The sequence below is a fragment of the Trichoderma aggressivum genome (assembly GCF_033847375.1).
Source record: "Trichoderma aggressivum f. europaeum strain CBS 100526 chromosome Unknown scaffold_047, whole genome shotgun sequence".
Lineage (NCBI taxonomy): Eukaryota > Fungi > Ascomycota > Sordariomycetes > Hypocreales > Hypocreaceae > Trichoderma > Trichoderma aggressivum.
In genome coordinates, this window is record NW_026946413.1 from 55,613 (window position 1) to 78,145 (window position 22,533).

Consider the following 22,533-nt stretch of genomic DNA (forward strand, 5'->3'; position numbering starts at 1 on the left):
GAAGAAACTTGTTCTCTTGTTTCTTTCTCTTGTCGAAATTGAACAATAACCTGCTTCCTGAGACCAAAGCACGTCACTTACAGAGTCACCGGGTGCCGACATTGATAGGCGCAACATCTTCATCATGACAGCTACAGAAACCATTGTTGGTAATGATGCCGATACATATTCGGTCCCCGTGGCCGCAAATCAAGTATACGACAAGGGCATCATTTCGAATCCCCTTATAGCCAAAGACCTCCCCGCTGAAGTCCTCAAGAAAAGCACAGGCATCATCTTCACCGGCTCCGACAGTCCTTCTCTTCCCGTCAACTGGAGACTTGCAGAAGCCGTTTCGTCTCTAAAGGCACTGGAAGCAGCCTTGGTGGACGTTATTCTCCAGCGCCGCTACGGTCTCGAGCCTCACCGTGTCACCATCAACACCGACCACGCCAGTCTCTTCATCTTCTCTACTCTCCTCTGGACTATTGATCCGTCCGAAGGAGGGGAGAATATCAGCCCCAACAGCCTCCGTCAGGCAAACGCGAATCTGTTCAAATACTTTCCTAGCTGTGACAAGCATCGCATGAATGCTTCCACTCACCGCAACCTGGCAACCAATATCTACAAGTGCGCCGACGGTCGTTTCTTCCAAGCCCACGGGTCTCTGAATCCTACGCCGACGCTCCTCAACGTTGGTCTGAAAGCCGAAGCCGACGAGGACACAAATGTCTACGAGGATGCCGTCAAGCCGTTTAACGAAGCGTTTGCAAAGATTGACAGCCAGGCCCTGCAGCAAATCACGGATGAGACGCGGCAAGCTGGCACCATTTGCTACACTGCGGACGAGTTCCTGAATTCGAAGCACGGCAAAGCCAATGCACATATTGGGCTTTGGGAAATTCGTGAGACTGCGAACAAGCTTCAACAGCCTTGCTGGTGGGAAACGCCTAAATGTCAATCTGGTGTTTCTCGGCCACTCGCCGGTTAGTCGGACATTCAAATTGCTTACTCTCCCCTGAAGCTATTCGACGGTCTGCTAATACGATTGAAAAAAACAATAGGTATCAAAGTTGTCGATCTTACAAGAATCATCGCTGGGCCGAGCATCACTAGATCCCTGGCAGAACTGGGAGCCAGCGTGATGCGTTGCACAGCACCCCATTTGCCAGACGTTGCATCTCTTCAAGCTGATCTCAGCTGGGGAAAATGGAACTGCAGCATCGATCTCCGAGAGGAGAGTGGTCGACAGAAACTGAAGCAGCTCATCCAGGAGGCCGATGTCGTCGTCCAGGGGTACCGACCTGGCACTCTCGACAAGTACGGCTTTGGCGAAGGGGACGTCATCAAGATGTGTGAGAATCGATCCAAGGGAATCATTCATGTGCGAGAAAACTCATACGGCTGGCATGGCCCATGGAAGGACCGAAGCGGATGGCAGCAAATTGCTGACGCTGTTCGTTCTCGCCTCCCCCCTTTCTCTCCCTTTTTTTGTCATTGATCTAATTTTCTTCTTCGTCTTTTAGCATACCGGCCTCAGTTATTCTTTTGGTCAAGCCATGGGAGTTGATGAACCCGTCACGCCCATCTTCCCTCACAGCGATTATTGCAGCGGCGTTGCCGGTTCTTGCGCAGTCCTCATCTCCCTGCTGCGCCGTGCCGAGCGAGGCGGATCTTATTGCATCGATCTCTCCCTCAATTACTACAGCACATGGCTTATCCGTTCCGTGGGCACGTATCCCGCTCAGGTCTTTGACAAGGTGTGGGCTGAGCACGGCAGGCCTGTCTACCGCTACTGGCACAACAACGGCATCTCGGCGCCAGAAACGGTCAAGAGGCTCAAGAGCGGACCGGCAGGTAAGAGGATATTGCGCCCGGAGTTCTTCGAGGATCGACAATCACCGAGTGTGCTTGGAGGCAAGGTGTTTCGTGCGGTCAAGGGAGTTGCGGATTGGGGTGGCGTGGTTGATTTGCGATACAATGTTGGAACTCGTGGAAATGGGATGGATGCAGCCAGATGGCCAGAAGACTTGATGCAAGAAGTGGTTACAGAATGAGATTCACATGAGATGGATACCGATAGAGAGATGAAGACAATGCGTTAGAAAAGAGAGTTGATCTCTTCAACCAATAGAGGTAGTATTCGTCAGGCACTGGATATCAGACTCAGACTCAACGAAGCCCAAGTGAATAGTCCGTTCGTATCGCGGTGCCCCCCCAGCCAATGTTCTTGTCCTCTACTCATCTGCCCATGTTGAAAGGAATGCCATTATGGATTCTTCTTCAGCAGCAGTTGGACATTCTTCTCCACGACCTTGAAACGGGATGTAAGCTCGGCATTGGAGCCCTCCGCCCTCGCCATGGCCTTTCCCACCTTGTCAGTCTCCTTGAATAGGTGCTCTCGGATGTGGCCCTGCTCGCGCAGTATCTCGTCCATTTTCTCATCCTGCTTGGCTTGATTCTCTCGAATGAGAACGAGTTCGCGCAGTATCTCGTCCATTTTGTCGGTCTCTGCCGCTTTCTGGGACGGTGTCTGGATCCCCCGAGTGAAAAGAGGAGAGTCGCTCCGTGGATGCAGGGCGAGCTTGTTCTCGTTCGACACAGGCGCCACCATGGGCTTCTGATCTACCTTGGCCAATTTGCCGAGAGCTTGACTCTTCGATTCTGGAAATTCGCTCTTGATTGCTACTTTTCCAGAAGAATTGGCTGCCGAATTGGACGAAGCAGGGGCTTCAGCATGCTTCTTGCTCGGAGGTTGACCTTGGGCGATGGACTCGCGTTGACGCTTCTTGAGACCCCTTTGCCAGGGATGGTGCTTGCAGTATTCGTTGAAGAAGTTTTCCATCACATCAGAGCCATGTGCCGTCTTCACATGCTCCGCCAGAGATTTGACCTTGCCGTAGATGGCGTTCAACATGACATGGCGCGCCCACGTTGAGTTATTCTTGATGGCTTTGTACAGCTTGTGTTGGCTCGGTATGCCCTCGGCCGATTTGGGAACAATAAACGCCGACGAGGCCACAAGGTCGCGGTATTCCTGTTGATCGGATAAAGCCATGTTGGTTGCTTGGCGCCAGTATGCTGTAACGGCAGCGACGGCGTGGGAGAACTGAGGATGACTCTTGGCGATGGGAATGTCCTCAATCTCCAAGCGTAAGGGGGGAATGTTTGGGTTGGGACAGGGGTTCGGGTGAGTGACAAGGTTGGGCGCCATCGTGGGCATTGCTTGTTGATCCCGTCTCAAGAAGTGAAGGAGGAAAAGTTCCTCTTTGAGACGAGAGTTTTGGGATGCCTGTAGAAAGGCGACGCGAGTGGACGCGTTGGCAAGTGCCAGGTGGCAGCATGTTTGGCTGCCAGTTGGCAGAGTTTATCATGACAACTGCGACGCTCAACTACTTGGTAACTGAATTCGGATGCCAAGTTTGACTTGCTAGCCACTCTTTGCTAGTGATGCCTGACTTTGGACGAATACCATTCCTTGTCGTCTTTTTCCAATTAGAGTATCTCAGCTCTTTGGCTTGATCTGTTCGTCGAGTCGTCGTTTGCCAGAAGCCTCACTTACATGATGGGATAGCAGCGCATGGCCTTGAGTTCGATGTACCCCATCCCGGAACAAGTGCCGGCACAACATTGTCAAAAGTCTCCGATTCTAGGCATCACAACGTTGGAATGGTGATGAAGATGGCAAGTCAATCGTAGTGGCCCAGATGCGGGAGTGTTGGTTGAACAGAGTACATCTAGTAGATTTATACAGGTGGCCGCATGTACTCTACGGATACCGACCTGTTTAATACTGAAAACATTGATGTCTAATGCTCTTCTTACAGAGGAAATGTCTTTCTGCCTGCCTTTTTCTAAACATTGTTATTTTTCTGCAGTATCTGCCACCGAATTTGGGCATGAGATGCTGCATACATTCGAGGCAGCTTACCTCGGAGGTTGGATAGCACCACCTTGTAGATGTACTTGCGAGTTTACATGTTGTACTCATTGTCAGTTGAGTAAATAATGCCGCCAACTGACAATAAGTCATAAGCTTCTTATACGGTTTTCAACTGCAAAGCACAAGTCCGCTTTTCTGGCCATGTGATGGGCTGCTGGGTGACCCATTGCCCAAAAGGATCCGTCATCATTCGTTATATGGACAGCGCCTCATTTTTGTCGTTGTGAAGTGAGAAATGGAGAGTATGTTCATTCACTCACTCATCATTGAAGCACTAGCATGAATCCAGTTGTTTATTGGTGGGAGTTCATTCAGGAATGATCAATTCTTTCAGATAAGCAATTCTTCTGCTTAATGAACAGCATTGATGACTTGAGAGGAATGGTTATCAAGCACATGCGTATAGCTTCAAGTAAAGTAAAGGAATAAACGGTGGATTTCCTCCATCCTCCATCAGTGCCCGCACCAGTCATCTCCTCGAGCTTCAAAACAGCAACATGCTGGTCCACGGTAGACTTGAGCGAAGAGGTGGCCGTCGAGTGAACCGCTGCAGCAGTCAACGAAGACGGCTCCCAAGCCATCTGAAATAATCCAATACGCGTACGTAACAGAGATTGCCCGTCTCTCCTTTCGTGCACGTATTCACCTGTCACTGTACTACTAATATTCGCAAGCCTCGATTCATTTGAGACATTTCGACGCTTGGCGAAAATGCATTCACGAGGACCCAATCTCCGCTCAGCCCGATCGCGCTGGCATCTCCATTCTGACAAATGGCGGTTGGATCAGCTGTCTAGTAATTCCCTGTGGATGTTTGATTGCTTGTGTACCTACTAATAGCAATGAGGCTAATTACATCTGGTCCGTGGTGGTATCCGCATCTTGCAACGGTGATACCCATCTTCATTTATCCAGGCGCTCAAGGGTTCACCCCCAGATTGAGCTTCCAATACGAATCACGAAAGAGATTTTGCATCTAGTATTGCCGCTCTTTGGTATTACGGTTTAGACGACAACCTTGTCCCTTTGGTTCTACTTTGAGTCGAGCTCTTTTTCTTTTCTTTTCAATGTGCACCCATCAGTTGCAAAGTCCCATGTTGGTGCAGGGTAGCACGAGATCTGGGCATCAATACCATCTCTCACCACTAGCCGAGGACGTGAGAGTACACATGCAATTATGTCGCACTGCCTACAAGTATTGCGGCAACCACAGCGTTTTTACTCGCCTTTTACCGGTGAGTATTTGTCAGGCAATTGGGATTGATGGGAGTTGATTACGGCAGATGGCAAAGCTGGGGGCTGCTAGGCTGCCGCAGATACAGGTGGCGGACTCTGTACGAGTAAACGTGCAGTCCCAAATACATTACATGTACGAGTAGGTACTGTCTTGTATCCCCATACGGACTCTACGGAGCACACGACAGGCATCGTCATGTTGACCCCTGGGCCTGCAATGCCTGGCGCGGCCAAGATCGACATGTAGTCGGCGTTATGGTGAATTACTACTCGCAAAACGCTGACCGTTTGCTATGGTGATGATGTGACGAGCGATGGCTGCAAGGCCCCGTCCATGTGAAGCAGCAGCAATACATGTACCCATCACTGCCGTAGACATGTACGAGTATGCACGAGTACTTGTAGGTGCCAACATCGGACACGATACGCGTGTTGCTGGCCATTTGACGGGGTGATGTGATTGACTAACGGAGCGTGGCGCTCTCGCATAACAAAGGGCGCCAATGTGAAACGGGCTGCAGGATGCATATACCTAGGCCTCATATTGATCGTACCGGACAGAGACAATCTCGACGAGAGAGAGAGAGAGAGAGAGAGCACAAGGCGGCAAGGCAGGCAAAACACGAATGACGGCAGCGGCGGAAGTGGGAGCAGCAGCCCAGCAAATGAGAGCAACTGGCCCGCCACCCCTTGTCTGGTTGCTCATCTTATTCACCACCATGTAATCCGTGCTCCGTCCGCACTTGCAGACGAGGTTGTTGTGCGGAGTTTTTGGCGACCAAAGCTTGCAAAGCACAGCTCCCATCCGTGAGACATGCGCAGCAATCGGCAGCGACTACAGATATTGGGTGCCCAAAGCTTCGGGGGCAAATTTGACCTGTCAAACGCCATTTCTGTAGGGACATCATCACGCAGGGATCCAGTCGAGTTGAGACTGAGAGAGAGAGAGAGAGAGAAATCAAGGCCCGTTGCATCAGGATCGTACTGTAAGAGAAGCTTGTTCCACGTCGTCGAGGAATCAAGGATTGAACCCAAGGGAAATGAAATGACCGATTGTCGACCAGGTAATTAAGAGCGGCAATCACACGCTAGCACATGGATGGATGCCATTGATCCCGTCGTGTGTCGTGTCGTGTCCCATCAGTCAGCCTTGTGCGACCTCGACCTTTCAATCTTCTTTGTCAATCGCGCGCGCATGTGGCCGCATCGTGGAGAAGGACGACGGACACTTTTTTTTTTTCCCGTTCGTTTTTCTTCGGTTATCGCCTTGTCCTAATTTCCAGACTCCACGGGATGGACGGACAGGGGGGGAGAGAGATGAAGAGATGCTGTGTGTGCTCGTGCTGTACTGTAGAGAGAGAAGAAGAGTGAAAATGCTTTGTTGCTTGTTGTTTCGGATTTTGACGGAGCACGGAGCGCCGGCAGGTACCTGTGACGGCGTCGTGGTACGGAAGCCCCAGCACTCGCACAAGTCCAGGTACTCGCTCCCCCTGTTGCCCATGGACCCGGCTGCAAGATTGCTAAGCCAAATAAAGCAAAAGCCCAGGAACAAGCGAGAGCTGGAACTAGAAGCTCGGTTTTGTGTAAAATGGATCGATGATGGACCAGGGACAAGAAAAGCCACACAACGTCCTCGCATCAAATCTTTTCCATTCTTTTTCTCTCCGATCAGAGGCGGGCTTCAGGGCCTGCGGTGGCTTGGCAGGTGGCTAGTGCGAACCGGGGGCCCCAAGCGGACTAGCGCAGGCCGGTTAGCGCTGGGATCCCCTGGCTCTTGGCTGTTTTGGGCACAGGCGGGCGCTGGCAATTTCAGGGGTTCTTGGACGGCGCTGCAAGTACAGAGTACATGCACCTGGCCGTAGCCGATTTGCCTCCAGGTCTGTGTCCGGGTGTCTTGAGGCGCTGACATCGCGCTGCAGTCGAGGTACCGTGTACCGGCGAGCGTGGCACGGGGCGCTGCCTTGCCAATCCATCCTGCTGCGAGCTATTTCGCGGTGGCTTTTTAGGGGTTTGTGACAATTTGCGCTGCTCTGCGTGCTGGCTGGCTAGCGACTGGATTGGATTGGATTGGGCAGAGGAGCCTTGCCACGGATCAAGATTGCAGTCGAGGTGATTATCGTGGGTGCACGTTGTTGTTGGGCTAGGTCAAGTTAGGGGGCTCGTCCATCGCTTCAGCAGCCCCGAGGCAGCTACTGTCAATGGTCTGGTGCTCTGGAACTGCTGGCCGTGGGTGCTAAACACCACTAAAGCAGCTGCTTGCACACTGGACCAGACGTTTTCCCCGTGGATCAGGTTCCCTCCTCAGTCTACCCGTATTGAATATTTCCCCCCTAGCTTAGCACCTAGCAAACACAGCTTCTCCCCCCTTTTTAATATCGGGTCGAACAAACACCACACGTCTCGTCTTCTTCACTCCACCTCGCAGGCACGATCCCGCCCCGGCATTCAATTCTCTTGTCTCGTCTGCTCTGCAAGGACGGACCGCTCACGGATTCACTGAGCTGGGCCAGCCTGGATCTTACCGTGCTGGATAGTTGCAAATCGTGCGAGCATATCAATCCCAGCCCGTTTGCATGGTCTGGCGCCTTGTTTAATTAGGTACGGGATGGCAAATCCACCCAGCTCGAGGGCCCTGCCGTCTCCATCGCACATCCAGCATCCCAGCTCTGACATGCCCGTTTGATAGGCGAACAAGGACCCCCCCCAGAGACCCCCATCGCGACCACTCATCGTGCAACCGCAATATCCCCACGAAGCCCGCCGTCGAATCAGTGCCAGCCTGGCCATGCATTGCCTGTACTCGTACATGCGCACATCCCGACTATTCAGCTTCCAGTAGCTCTGTCCGACATATTCGTACACGCCACACGTGTACTGTACATACGCACCCGCATACACTCTTGTATCTTCTACCAGCACGAGTTCATGCACCGGCATCCCGTCTCCACCGGCCAGTGAGGCGCGCAGATTGGATCATACAGTAGTAGCAAGACAAGGGGAGAGACCACAAGACAGAGACAGAGAGGGACGAAAAAAGAAAGAAGGAATCAGCAAAACCATTACGAGTGCTGCTTGTTCTGGTAGCGAGCCAACGATCGGCACGGTTCTCTCGAGAAACCGTTCGTTGATCCTCCGTCTCTGACCATCGTCGTTCCTTTTCCTCCCCCCCTTCGGGACATCGTCAGCACGCTCTTTTTTTTTCTTTCTTTTCCCTCGCCTCGATTTCTTTCCCAATTCGCTCGTTTTTCCCGGTCCAGCGCCTGCTCGTGTCCGCGCCTGGGTCATCAACCTGCTGTCGCTTGTGCGCGTTTGCGCCGGCTTGTGCGCGCCGTCGACACGGGCCCCTACCTGACTGAGTAGCTGTTCTGGAGCTTCGCTGCCTCGGTGACATCTGGCTCCGCTTCGCTTCGCATCTTCCGCCATGGCCACTTCTCCGCCGGACTCGCCATCGCCAGCGCATAAGCTTCAGCGTCCCCTGAGCGCGATTGCTACTCGTCCTCAACCAAGGAGCACCAGTCGGTTGAGTATGAACAGCAAGCAAGGCGGCGAGAGCAGAGCCTCTGATGAGGACAATCGGACGGCTGTCCGTGTCGGTACGCATTGAGCCCTCTTCCAAGCCCTCAACTTCCTCCCCAAAAAAGCGTTGGTAGACTGTTCTCGTGAACTTTGGCGTGCAAAGGCGATGTCGTCGCTGCGCTTCGTCTCCCGGGCTAGTGCTGATTTCTTGATTCTGATGAGCTGACATGACCATTTTGCCTTCACTCTCGCAGCCGTCCGAGTGCGACCGGCGTTGAATCCGGACGATCCAGGATATGACTTGATTCCGCAGCGCTTCCAGCGCCCCATGGTGCACGTCACGTCCAACACGAGCCTTTCCATCGATTCTCCTCAGGGACGCAAGCTTTTCGTCTTCGACCGCGTCTTCGGCCCGGATGTTATGCAGGATGGCATCTGGGAGTACCTGACTGACAGCATCAGCGCCTTTACCCAGGGATACAATGTCTCCCTCCTTGCCTACGGCCAGTCCGGTGCTGGCAAATCATATACCATGGGCACAGCAAGTGCAATGGAGAATCCAGACGATATGGGTACGCAACTTCTTTTTGCCTGTTACTGACAACGGCAGATTCTGTGCGCAAGCTGCATTGCGCTCGTCATCTTGCGTGGCTAATCCTTCGTGCTCTCATATAGGTGTTATCCCTCGAGCAGCCGCTGCCCTGTTCGAAAAGCTGGATGTACAGAAAGGAGTTGTGAACAATGGCACCATGAAGAGCGCTAGTAGCTTCAGATCTCCTCGAGGATACGGCCAGCAAAACAACCTGGGCGACCGAAACTGGGCATTGACGGCCACCTATGTCGAAATCTACAACGAAACCCTCCGAGATCTTCTGGTTGCCGATACCACCCCGCTGAATGATCGAACCTCAGTTGCCATCCGAGAAGATGTCAAGGGCAATATCATTCTCACAGGCCTGCACCAGGTCGACATTACCTGCGTCGACGACCTTCTCAACGCCCTCGCATTTGGCTCCTCCATTCGCCAGACCGATGCTACCGCCATCAACGCCAAATCTTCCCGCTCCCACGCCGTCTTCTCCCTCAACTTGGTCCAGCGCAAGAACAAGTTTTCAAACTCCGACAAGCGCCACTCCATGCCCCTGGAAGCCATGAGTGGCCAGGACATATCCGTCACCACCGATAGCAAGCTGCACTTTGTCGATTTGGCCGGTAGTGAAAGACTGAAGAACACGGGTGCTCAGGGCGAGCGTGCAAAGGAGGGAATCTCCATCAACGCCGGATTGGCTGCTCTGGGAAAAGTTATCAGCCAGCTTTCGTCGCGAAACTCGGGTGCCCACGTCTCCTATCGCGATTCCAAACTCACGCGACTCCTGCAGGACTCGCTCGGCGGCAACGCCATTACCTACATGATCGCTTGCGTTACGCCGCCGGAATTCCATCTCAGCGAGACGCTCAACACTGTTCAATATGCGCAGCGCGCCCGTGCTATCCAGTCCAAGCCTCGAATCCAGCAGGTCGAAGAAGGGGATAAGACTGCCATCATTGAGCGGCTCAAGGCCGAGGTGGCCTTTTTGCGCGAGCAGATCCGCAGTGCCAACGGCCAAGGCGACCTCCCTCCCCGCAGCGCCAACAGGTCTAGCGAAAGATCAGAGAGACAAAACGAACGGGAAGCAGAGCTTCAGAACCAGCTGCTTGATCTCCAGGAAAACTATGGCACCCTGAACAACCGCCATGCTCGCTTGATTGCGGAAATGGCAAAGGCCCGAGAAAGCGAGTTCCAGCACCACCAGCAGCTGGACGAGCTCCAGGAAGAAAATGCAACCGACCGCCTGAACCGTTCAAATTCGTTTGCTCAGTCGGTTGAGCAGGTTGTTCTCGAATACGAGAAGACTATCCAGACGCTCGAGCAGTCCCTGTCGAAGACACGAACCACCTTGTCGAACACGGAGACAAATCTTCTCGAGAAAGAAACCAAGTGTGCCTATGTTGAGACTATCAACTCACAGTTGCAGTCTCGTATTCAGAAGCTCATGGACCGCGAAGCCAGCACCGAAAGCTATCTCCACGACTTGGAGGCCAAGCTAGATGGCCACAGCAGCGGTGAAGAGAAGAACTCGGCCATTATTGTTGAGTTGCGCAAGGAGATTTCCCGCATTCGCGAGAACGAGTCTGCATCCGAAGATTACATTTCAACGCTGGAGGAGCGACTTGCCGAGGCGGATCAGGACGCTGAGCTTATGCAGCGGGAAATCGAGCGCCTTGAGCAAGTTATCGAGAGACAGCGGAGTCTAGGCAAGCTGGATGCTTTGCTTCACGAGCTCGACCATGTAGACGAGTCTAAATTGCGCGACTCAGACGATAGCACCAAGGCGGAATCCACGGACGGCCACGACCACCAACTGGCCCAGGACAAGGATCAAGAGAATGGAGCCGAAGCGGCGACGTCAAAGCTCCCCCCTGTTGTGGAAAATGACGAGGACGCTGTGAATGCTGGCGATTCTGTGCCAAAGGCTTCCGACAATCAGACCGTCGACGACGTAGCTACAAAGCAGGCCTTTGCACAGTCCAAGTTCGTGGCAGACAAGCTGGAGTTGGTCACCCGGGAGCTCTTCGACCTTCGAACTGAGCACGAGACCACCGTTCATGACTATGGCAGACTGCACTCCAAGTACGAAGAGGCGATGCGGAAGCTGTCAGAACTCCAGGACACTATTGACGAAGCTCGCTACCCTGATCGGCTGCGCCATTCCATCATTTCCGTCGACGCAGCGACCGAGACTCGCCCCGAGTCTTTCCAGTCTGTTCAGACGAGCTACGCCAAGGATGATATCCGATCTTCGGCCCACCGATCGCTCTCCTCTGAGCTCTCGTCAGTCATGGACTCGCCCATCACGGCCGATACCACGCATCTCGATCTGGAGTCCGAAGACGATACGGCTACTGCTAAGCCCGCAGCGTCGGTTGAGGACCTGACTAGGGAGCTCGTGGAACATGTTAAGCTGCATGAGCAAGATGGACAGAACGAGCTGAAGGAGCCAATTCAGCTCAAGGAGCAGGTCGAGCATAAGGAGTTGGCTGAGCCTGTGGAGCTGGTAGAGTCCAAGGAGCACGTTGAGCACATTGAGCAGGTCCAGGACGCTCAGCAATTTGAATTCTTCGTTTCGCAGGACGATGTCAAAAACCAAGTGCCTGCCGAGCAAAATGAACAGCTTGCCATGGAGCTCGACAGACTCAGAGTTCTGGCCGAGGAGAAAGAGAATGCCGAAAGGGAATTGACCATGAAATACGCCCAGCTGGAACTCAAGCACAACGAGACCTTGGATATGGTCGAGGAGCTCAAGACCGAAGTTACCAAAGCCCGGACCGTCGACAACGGCCCCCGCGTGATCCGCCGAAAGTCGAGCCAGAATCTTCTTGGCGTGGATCGTGCTCAGCGATCATTCGTCTACTTGAGAAATCTTGCAGCTGAGAACTTTGAAGGAAAGCCCGAGACAATGCAGTCATTTGAACTGAACCTCAACTCGGCCATGCACGAGCTTCAATCTCGCAGTGAACGAATCCAGGAGCTGGAGTCTGACATTGCTGCGGCCAAGAAGGAGATGGAGAGCAAGATGGCCATCATCTCGGGCCTGGCGCGTGAGCGCTCTAGCTTGAAAGCCTCGCCCGTTGACATGTCAATGGTCGCAACCCTCCGAGGCCAACTTGAGCAGAGCGAGAGACAACTCTACGATCTTCGCGAGGCCCATGCCGTGCGTGAGCGAGAGTTGACGAGTGAAGTCGAGGTCCTCCGCAAATCTGTCGCATCTACTCCTACCCGAGAGTTCATGCCGAGTGACGAGGAAGAGGCCGATGTTCCATACAATGAGAGAGTGTCTACGCTGCAGGCAGAGCTGGCTGGGTGGGAGAGCAAGCACCACGCCGCTCTGGTATCTATGAGAAGCACCGAGAAGGAGATGCAGGCCACCATCCAACAGCTGGAGGCCCAGGTCGATGCTGCCAACGTTCAGCTGGCCGAATCCCAGTATCGAGCCGCTGCCGAAAAGGATGCTGATGCTGAAGAGGCCAAGAGGGAAGTCGTCAAGCAGCAAGAGCTCATTGAGTTCCTACGCGAGGAGATTGACGAGTACAAGGCTGTTATCAACAGCAACAACGCCAAGGTAGCAGAGCTCGAGTCTCTCCATCTTTCCGCTCGAGCGGCCATGGACGACATGTCCAAGATCCACAGCTCTGTAACAGCTGAGACAACCGCCCGCCACCAGGAACTTTCCGCCAAGCTTGAGGAGCTGATTGCTAGCCACGAAGATGCCACAAAAGCACACCAGGAGGAGATGGAGGTGCTCAAGCAGAGCCACGCCCGAGAACTCGCGGAACTGAAGGACCACGAACAGACTAGCTATGAGAAGCAGGTGGAGGTGCTCATGACTGAGCACTCAGAGGCTATTTTCAGGCTGGAAACAGACTTGGCTCAGTCAAGGGATGAACTGACAAGGGTCGCAACCCAGATTGCCGCCGTCTTTGGTGCAGAGATGCCACTCGAGAAGCTGGGCGAGCGGATTCAGGCTCTCGTCGCCAACCAAAATGCCGTTGAGTCAGAGCGCAAGAAGATGGGAGAGCTTACGTCTCATGTTACGGAGCTATCAACCATCAACGACTCACTCGTCCGGGATCTTGAGGGAGTCAAGACGGCGATTGCAGGCATGCTCCCTGGCGGCACAGAAGCCAAGGCTGGTCCTTTGGTAGACCAGCTTGCCGCAGTCAAGGCCAAGGTTGACGATCTCGATGGCCGCAACAAGAAGAACTCTCGTCTCATCGAAGAGCTCGAAGAACAACTGCAGCACAACTTTGATGAGGTTCAGGTGACCAATAACCGCCTGAGCTCGCTGCAGTCTGAGCGCAACGCCCAGCTTGACGAGGCGCTGTCCTCTCGAATCAAGCTTCAAACCGAGCTTGAAACAGTCCGCGAGGAATATGCTGCCCTCCAAGTAAGTTGTCACACACCCCTCCACGTCCTCTCATTATATCGAGGGTTGTGGTGCATGTTTTGGATGAGCCTAGCTAACCATGGTTGAATAGATCAAGTACAACGAGTTGGCCAATGGAGACGTCAAGCGATCCAACTCCAACTCGACAATCCGCAAGAGCTCCTCACACAACTCTCTACCATCGCCACCTCCTTCCGTCCCTCTGCCACCTCTGCCCAACGGTGCGCCCAGCTCTCCTACTTCGACACGCCCCCCAAGCAAGGACAACTTCAACATTTCTCAAGTCACCGAGGATCAAGAAGCCCGCATTCGTGCTATTGAGAAGCACCTCAGCGCCGAGCGCCAGCTTACTCAGACTCTAGAAGAGGCTCTGGGCGACCTGGAGAAGCAATCCAAGAAGGTCAAGGCAGACTGCGATGCTTGGAAGAAGCGTGCTCAAGAGCTCGAAGCCGAGGTTAAGGAGCTTAAGGAGAAGACGGACCAGTCACAGGACAACCGATACAGCATGCAAGCGGTAGAGGAGGAGCGAAAGAAGAGACAGGCGGCCGAGGCAGCCCGAAAGCAGCTGGAGGAGAGAATGCAGGCCATCAGCAAGAACAAGAAGAAGAAGGGCAGCCTGAACTGCTTTTAGGCGTGACGCTCCCCATGGACAAACGCAACTGTATGTGGGCACTGCAGGACTATACCCCAACTCTTTGCGCCTCGCAGGAACTCACTGCCCCTTACGGCAACTCGCTTTGGATCTTTTTTTTTTTCTTGACTCTTCATTCCGATGGGACCTCATTCTGTCTTACTTTCATGAAATTCTTCTCTCCGACTCATGATGCTTCTCCTATCCGGTGCATTTTGCCTCGGAGGAGAGGAAAACATTGATATCTTATCTGTTGGTATTGCCTGCTTGTTTTTTTCTTTCTTGATTTGGTTTCATTCGGCGCAGCCAGGAGTTATTGTGACCCTCTTAATTTTTTTCTCATCCTCTGTTCGAAACGTCTACTATATTCTTTTTTTTTTCTGCAGCGAGCAAACTGCAATGTCATTTTACCGTGTTAAGTGGCAGTTGTATGTCATGATGCGTGTTGTTTTACTCTATTTATTTGGTTTTTTCTATCCTTTTTTTATTTTCTGGTTGTCCTACTGTACAGTGTAGGCGAGGTGGTTATTATTCGATTTTGATGATACTGGATCGCGTGCGAGTTGTTGTTAACGCTGAAGGGGGGAGCTGTAAAAACACGAGGAGGGTTAACTGCATGGAGTCGATGGATGGCCATGTTATGAGACTCGGAGTTGATGTGATGGATTGGACCTTGTAGATTATTATATGTATACTCTGTAGATGGCTTTTCTTGTTTGAAGTGCTGAATGTGAGATGCGCCCCAATGTGGCACGGGTTTTTTCTTTTTATCACTTTGTTATTGTGCCATTGTCACCATTGTGAAGTTCTTTTTTTTTTTTTTTTTTACGTCTGGGCCATATGAATCTTCATGTTTGGGTTATGTGAAGCGTTGTAGGGTTTTCTTGAATGAGGGAGGTTTGCTGGTTGGATTTATAATGCGGTGTTTGAAGCGAGATGAATGATTCCTAAGCAATTCTCCTGTTGCGGTCGGTGGGGGAGAGTCATATTTACGGGGGGTGGATGATTTAATGATAGTTTGTAGATGGAAGCAGTGTGCAGGGGTAATTGGAGGGTATAATAGATAATGAGATAACTGAAAGATATATATTTTCATTTCGTTTGATTGCTATGGAGCTCTTCTGGACATTGAGCAATATGTTTCGTCATGATGGCTTCAACTGTGAGCTGTTCTTTGGCGGCAGCTAGAAAGAGAGGCGGGACAAATTGAATACAGAATTTCAATAATACTGAATTAGAAATAGAAGATAACAATAGCAGGATAAAGCATGATGATTTTGATGACCACCAGCTGGTGTAATAGGGATGTACTTTATATTTCCCTCCGTTGCAGTAGCATTATTAGGTACATTGCTAATGGTCGCTGTAATGCTTCTAACGCTGCAATTCTTGTTACAAAGCCTCCAGCCCCACCAGATTCTTCTGTCACTGATTCACGCCCTGTCTTAACCTCTCTCTTTCACCGACTCAAGCAATTTTACTTCTCATCCATCATTTGGTTTTTAAAAAAAGCCGTTGTTTCAGTTTCTCCTCTCTCCGTGATTTTTATACACTCATTTTGCTCCTTTGAGAGAGAACATGGCGAGGTCGGACGAAGCGCAGGCTTTCTTCCATGCGGTTTACTCTGCCGCTCAGCAGATTCCGTATGGAAAGGTGACGACTTATGCGCACATTGCTTATCTCGTTGGTACCCGTACGTTATTTTGCCCTGGATGTATAATTGGAGGGCGTTTTTCTCTTCTCTTCAATTGAATTTGCTGCTTGTGAGGAATTGGTGATGCTGATGAGGGCTATGAGCGGACAATAGCGCAGCGGCCGAGACAAGTGGGTGTTTGTATGAAGCATTTGCCTCATGACGAGGATGCTGTGTTTAATAGCTCGAATGTGCCCTGGCAGAGGGTGATTAATTCCAAGGGAGCGGTGTCACCAAGGTGGGGGTTTTTTTTGTCTTGTGTATCTCTGTTTAGCAGATGAATTTATTTGTCTGGCTATGCGTTGTTACGCAATACCATTAACGCTAATGTTCTTTAAGATCACAACCTTCGGGTGCCGCAAACCAGGCCGTTGAGCTGCAGAGGGAAGGCGTCGAAGTAACTCGGACTGCAATGGGAGAGTATACGGTCGACTTGGAAGTGTACGGATGGTTTCCAGAGGAATTGGCCGAGGAAGAGTGAAGAGGATGACAAGGTACGCATCAATGAAGAGCTGAGCACGGTGTATTTCATTGAGGAATCATGACCGCTCAATTGATTAACAGTATGGATTATAGATTACAAATGTGTACATATGCAAGATGATATATGAAGTATACACAGTTTGCTTTTTGGTTGCTTCGCGGCATATTGGGCTTCCCCCACGAAGAAACATGCAGCCTTATCCTACACGCCATTATCCATGTTCATCCTCCATACGGGCCTTTGGCCGTCTTACACGGCCTGGAATCCTTGTGGTGCCGAGGAAGTCTGAGCCACTCCGCTGTCTCGCGGCTCTGATGGTACGTGCTCCTTTGCCCCGGTAGTGCTGTTGCTGTACTGCCTGTCACCTGTAGGGATGGTGAAACCTGCAGGAGTCTTCTTGACAGTGTTGTCGTCATCTTGGCCGGGATTGGCAGTGTGATACTCCAACCACTTGAGAATGGTGTAGACGGCAAAGGCGAGAAGAGAGCCCAAGAACGGCCCAACCCAGTAGATCCACTGGTAACCCGTGAAGTCGGTGATGACGGCCGGGCCAAACGATCGCGCTGGGTTGATGCCGGTGCCGGTGAAGTTTGTGCCGCAAATGTGGGCGATGAAGACGGCGAGGCCAATGCCCAGGGGCGCCAGGAACGTGGCCCGGTGCTTTTCCACGGCGAGGAAGTAGACGGTGATGACGAGCTGCGAGGTGAGGAACATTTCGATGAAGAGGCCACGGGAGATGCTGGTGCCGGAAGCAAGCTTGTTGGCTACAAGCAGAGGGCCGGGCAGCAGGGCATCGGTGACTGCTGCGGCAGCGATGCCGGCGACGATTTGAGTGGGAAAGATGAGGAGACCACGGATTGGCTTGACTGCACCGACAAGAACGAGGCCAAGCGTGACCTTGTGGCTGGAATTAGTACAAATGCTATGATGAGACCGGGAGAGTCTTGCATGATGAGAGATTCAAACACTTACAGCAGGGTTGAACATGCCGCCCGTCACTCGGTAAAAGACCCATACGTTGACGGCCAGCGCAGCTCCGAAAGAAGAAGCAACATACAGGAGGGAAAAGGGGAACAGAGGCGCGTCGGGGTTTGTTGGATCGTTGTTGTCGATGGCGGCCTGGGTGCCGATGAAGGACATGAGGAGGAACATGAAGGTTCCGCAGAATTCGCCAAACATGACGACGATCTCATTGCGGATGGGTTCGCGCGGAGCACGGGGGGAGTAGACGCGATGCATGTTGGGCACTTTGTCGTCGTGGTATGCCTTTATGAGGGGGTGAGTGATGGATGTTGTTGGTGTATATCGTAGGCTTGGGATGATGGGAGGGAACACGAGGAATCTGGATATGGGATTTGGCTTGGTTGATCTATATATATACTGCCCGATCCTGTGTGATACAAGAGTGATGGCTACCTACCTATAACAAGAACATTTGCCACAGTAACTTTGTGACAGCTCTCTTAGTATTCTTCAATCCTCTGTACTTGCACCTTCTTCCCTGAACTAATCCCGCCTGTGGAGCTTTCTGACGAGACATCTCAGCTAGATAAGGTGCAGAGGCCGGCCCTGATTGAGTTTGAAAGCCACAAAAGGGCTTTTTCTCATGAATGGACACTAATAGTGCTATCCCGGAATTAGTCAACAGCACACAAGTATCGAGAGTGGTGCTGACACGGCTCAAGGCAGGGAGGTCGTATGTATTTACGCCAGTTTCATCGGGGTATCTATGTGAACGGAATGCCTAGTATGTCATATATAACAGAATTCCAGCCTTACAACGGACTGGCATGAAGGCTACTGGCTTGTGTAGAAGTTCTGTTGGTGTAGCGTCCCAAGCCTCTTGCATAATACCTCGCAACCGATCAGAGGTTACAGCCTCTTGCGGGTAGGTGTTTTGGATCTCATCTTTCATCTAGTTCTAGATGTTGTGTTGTATTAAGGTCAAGGTCAGGTCTAAAGGACGGCCAATCAATAACTCGAACACCATGGACAGTCAGTTCCTGGAGAGTGTTAGTAGTAGCGTAAGCAGGTGCATTATCTTATAGTGGGTTGGATGTCTTCGAATCCAGCCGTGGATTAAAGCTACACTTCTTTTGCAATAACTGGCCTTGGTGAGGGAACCACATTCCTGTTCCGAGAAAAGGCAAGGACTTTTGTCTGCGTTGGTGGAAATGTATCCCGAAAACATCCAATCTCTCTTCTGCATTTACTTAATAATCCAGGCTGGATCAAACTTTTCACCAGCTTTTTAAGCTACCCAAGCTCTCTCATGGAGAGCTTGGCAAAGCCCAAGTCTCGTTAGACCAACGGATCGCAGCCTATTGCGCGAGAGTTCAGTCGCGATGTTCTAATCCTAAGCCAGCTGAAGCTGACGATTCTTCTTACAAACTAGCTGGTGGTTGGTTTAACTCGGGCGACTGTGGCGTTGATGGCCCAGTTTCCCTAACGCGTGGCGAATACAATTGAAACCCCACGTTCTAACCAGGTGCATTGGAGCTGAAGAGGCAGAATGCGGCGTCAAGTTTGGTGGATCAATCATTGACGGAGATGGCAACGGCTGTGGCTGGCGATTGCGGCCACAAGATTCGAATTGGCGCTCCCCCCAGGGTGCTCGTGTTCTCCTCGGTCCAAGTACTTGGCTCCAAGTGTTAATTGGCCTGAGTGAAGCATGTTGAGAACCGAAGAGCGAGGTAGAGATACAGGAACAGTAGATGGCATCCCCCTCCAGCAGAGATGCCCAGCCCAAGCATCGTATTCTTGCAATCGGTGGTTGCACTACCGGTGCACCATGACTAACTAGAAGCAATGTGAGTGCAAATACAACTCGGCCGGCACTGTTGCAAACAACAAAAGCAACCAAATTTGCCCACGATCATAGAGTTGACATATGCAGAACATAAGGAGTCGCCGTGCCCACTCTTGGTGTCAACATGCAGCTTACACGCGGGAGCCCCGTCACAATTGAACATTTGAAGCTGAACTTTGATGGCCCGTCTGACTACACCCGAAACGTCGTCGCCAAAACTGTTGAACGGCACAATGGTGGACTCTGCTCGGCTGGGATTGTTTTCCCCAAGCGCCCTCGCACGAGCTGGAGACGCCGCATCCGTGGTTAAGGTTTCGTACCAAGGCGCAGCCACAACCAGCCCGAGAATTCCGGTTCGTGATGATCCCGCGGTTCGGATGACTTGGTGAACCCGACTTCTCTAGATGTGTTTGTCCTGACGATCCCCCGCGGGCAGTAGTAGATAGAACGGCCTCCCGAAGAAGAGCTAAGCTGAAGTGGTAGCTGTATTTGGTAGAACAGGACCCTGAGATGCCGAGTCGCGGGTGACGGATCTATGTTGAGGCTGAGACATTGGCTTCAACATCCTGGATCCTTGAGTGCGGCTCATAGAATACATGGAGGGTTGAAATGGTCACTGTGAGCTTGGTAGAGGTTGAGCGGGAGGCGGCGTCGGCGAAGACCGCAAAGCCATTCCTGGCAATCACAAGATGTCACAGGAAGATTCGACAATCAAAGTTTGTTTTGCTTGTCCCCAAGCGAAGAGCAAGAGACCCGTTCGTGGTGGGACCTCTCATAGGCCAACAATGGTTCTGCGTAGGACGGCACAGGGAAGCCTCACAAGACGCGGTGGCGCGGCGCCTCTTACCTTTCCACAAGAAGATGGGAGGGACTCTACTAAGATGGTCAATGTCATACACGGGTGAAAGATTGATGGAGTTTGGAAGAAATCGTTATTCAATTATTCAAGCTCATCTTTGTCATCGTTCCATCATTACTCGTGAAAAACCTATCCCGTCTTCTTTCAAGCGTACTTGATGTCACCATCAATGGGACGGGGCCCGCTGTCTGCATACGAGGGAGGGGGAGGAACATATGGATAGCTTTGTTGCTCGGTTGAGGGCCCTTGTCCTTGTCCTTGTCCTTGTCCTTGTTGAGGATAGTAGCCCTGAGGAGCTGGCTGCTGGTGGTGCCCTGGACTCGCAGGAGGCTGCTGCTGCTCGTGGGATGATGCTTGCAAGACGCCAGCCTCGGCCCCCCTCAGGACGCCGAATAGCGTCTGAGCTCCAGCCGGCCACATTCCTGAAGGGCCTTGGGATGGGACTTGGCCCTTTAGGATTTGGTCTACGGAGACGGTTTGTCCGTAGAAGGCAGCGTTTGCATCCTTGCGTTCGGCTACGACGGTGCCGTCAACTCGGATCCCGGCATAGAAGCCCCGCGACTTGACATATGAAAAGACGGGCTTGGTTGCGCTGGCGCTGAGGCTCCGCCGGTGGCTCTTCTTGTCTGCCGCTTCGGGTGGCTGCAAGCTTTGCTGCTGCTGCTGCTGAGACTGTTGGTCCTGTCCTTGCCCTTGTGCTTGTCCTTGCCCTTGTGACGACGGAGGCCGGCCGTCGTCTCTGGCCGTCCTCGCATCCAGGGATGTGCCAAACTCAACAGCCGCACCGGCACCATAAGGGCCAGCCACCACGGCTAAATCGCTGCCCAGGCTAACGCGAGTGTTGGTGAAGGCGGCGAGGGCCTCCCTGTTGTTGATGACACAGACGCAGTCGTAGATGTCGAGGCCGATCTGGAACCCTCCGCCGACAGAGTGCAGCTGGATGCCCGAGGGAGGACTCCAGCTCCCGTCGGGCAGTCGAGCAATGAGGATCCCCGACCCTGTTGCGCCAGATATCTGGAAGCCGGCGCGGAGGGTGGTGAAGATGGCAAGCCCAACGGCCTTGGAGATGATCTTGGGAGGGATCGTGACAATGACGCGGTTCTTGGGCTTCTCCTTTGTAGGGTCGATGACTCTGTCGGTTGACTCTGTCGCGTTGGGGTCGGTCGAGGTGGGCACCGAAGTGGCCGTAGGGTCGGCATAGACTCCCTTTTCTAGTTTCACGATTGAGTGAGCAAAGGTCCCACGGCATCTCAACTGACAGAGGAACAAACAAACTTACTGCAGAATGCCCTGAGTATCGTCGCTGCCTTTTCGCACTCCTTGTCCAGCGTCTCGGGGAGGAAGCTCTGGCTGCCGAGCTTATGCGCAATGCTGTTGATGGGCGCAGCGGCCTTCATGCCCAGGGCAGAGAGGCGCTCGCTCCAGCCAGTCTTGTGGTGTCCCTGCTGTTCATCGCCAGATCCGTACTGGGGAGATGGAGGCGCGTGTTGCTGGTACTGCTGCTGGCCATCTGCCTGAGGCTGATATGCCGCGGGACTGGGAGGTTCGTTGAGGTTGGTGTTGGATGGGGGCGGCGCAAAGACGGGGTTCGCAGGATTGTAGGCGGGGATGGAGTAGCTGGAGGTCTGCTGTTGTGGCACCTGAGCCTGGGGGTTGTATGATTGCTGCTGTTGACCGTGTTGTTGTGAGAAGTCTTGCGGCGGCTGATACTGCTGCTGTTGCTGAGGTTGGTAGTTCTGGGATGGTGGAGGTCCAGGCGGAGGCGGCGGGAAATGCTGCTGGCTCGTTAGTTGAGGCTGAGCACTCCCAGGCTGCTGGTCTGTTGGCCGGTGATCCTGTTGCTGGTGTTGCTGGTGAGCATCTTGCTGGTGAGCATCTTGAGGCTGGTAGGACTGCGACTCGGGCTGCTGAGGAGGCGGCGCAAACTGGGGATATGGCTGTTGCTGCTGCTGCTGCTGCTGCTGCTGAGACGGAGGAGGTCCAGGAGGAGGAGGCGGGAAATGCTGTTCCGTCTGGGGAGGCTGTTGATGGTGATCTTGCTGCTGCTGATGCTGATGCTGCTGAGGTGGTGGAGGTCCAGGAGGAGGAGGCGGGAAATACTGCTCCCCCGAAGCTTGGTTCTGGTGAGTCTCGGAGCTGGACATTGTTTCTGCAGCTTCTGATGCCGTATCCGTATTCAATTCTTCAGAGACGATTCGACGAGTCTATCGTTGAGTCCCCTTTCAGTTACGGTTGTGCGTACATGTATGTATGTATGCCCCTCGCAGCGTTGAGATCCAGTTGATTGCGGGGGATTCGCCAAGCGTCCGTCATGATGCCAGCTTCAGCGGGGAATCCTTGACGACACGAAGCAGATGACTAAGCCCGAAGATGTCGTCTCGATTCTGTTGGCTGTTTG

General features: G+C 52.7%; 6 protein-coding genes across 6 annotated transcripts; 3 read left to right on the forward strand and 3 right to left on the reverse strand.

Annotated features, from left to right (window-relative positions):
• Positions 1-124: 124 nt before the first annotated feature.
• Triagg1_8933 (uncharacterized protein) lies at positions 125-2,036 on the forward strand (the record flags this gene model as incomplete). The annotated part of the gene is made up of 3 exons (XM_062903834.1): positions 125-965; positions 1,137-1,435; positions 1,506-2,036. 3 exons carry the CDS (start codon positions 125-127, stop codon positions 2,034-2,036), a joined length of 1,671 nt encoding a protein of 556 aa, XP_062752055.1.
• Positions 2,037-2,248: 212 nt separating this feature from the next.
• Triagg1_8934 (uncharacterized protein) lies at positions 2,249-3,202 on the reverse strand (the record flags this gene model as incomplete). The annotated part of the gene is made up of 1 exon (XM_062903835.1): positions 2,249-3,202. The coding sequence occupies one exon, from the start codon at positions 3,200-3,202 to the stop codon at positions 2,249-2,251; it is 954 nt and encodes a 317-aa protein (XP_062752056.1).
• Positions 3,203-8,579: 5,377 nt separating this feature from the next.
• Positions 8,580-14,290, forward strand: Triagg1_8935 (uncharacterized protein; the record flags this gene model as incomplete). Its single annotated transcript, XM_062903836.1, has 4 exons — positions 8,580-8,751; positions 8,929-9,246; positions 9,350-13,659; positions 13,751-14,290. 4 exons carry the CDS (start codon positions 8,580-8,582, stop codon positions 14,288-14,290), a joined length of 5,340 nt encoding a protein of 1,779 aa, XP_062752057.1.
• A 1,578-nt stretch (positions 14,291-15,868) lies between these two features.
• On the forward strand, positions 15,869-16,464 carry Triagg1_8936 (uncharacterized protein; the record flags this gene model as incomplete). Its single annotated transcript, XM_062903837.1, has 3 exons — positions 15,869-15,983; positions 16,098-16,221; positions 16,323-16,464. 3 exons carry the CDS (start codon positions 15,869-15,871, stop codon positions 16,462-16,464), a joined length of 381 nt encoding a protein of 126 aa, XP_062752058.1.
• Positions 16,465-16,716: 252 nt separating this feature from the next.
• Positions 16,717-17,706, reverse strand: Triagg1_8937 (uncharacterized protein; the record flags this gene model as incomplete). Its single annotated transcript, XM_062903839.1, has 2 exons — positions 16,717-17,364; positions 17,440-17,706. 2 exons carry the CDS (start codon positions 17,704-17,706, stop codon positions 16,717-16,719), a joined length of 915 nt encoding a protein of 304 aa, XP_062752059.1.
• A 2,573-nt stretch (positions 17,707-20,279) lies between these two features.
• On the reverse strand, positions 20,280-22,279 carry Triagg1_8938 (uncharacterized protein; the record flags this gene model as incomplete). The annotated part of the gene is made up of 2 exons (XM_062903840.1): positions 20,280-21,346; positions 21,415-22,279. The coding sequence occupies 2 exons, from the start codon at positions 22,277-22,279 to the stop codon at positions 20,280-20,282; spliced, it is 1,932 nt and encodes a 643-aa protein (XP_062752060.1).
• Between the last annotated feature and the right edge of the window lie 254 nt (positions 22,280-22,533).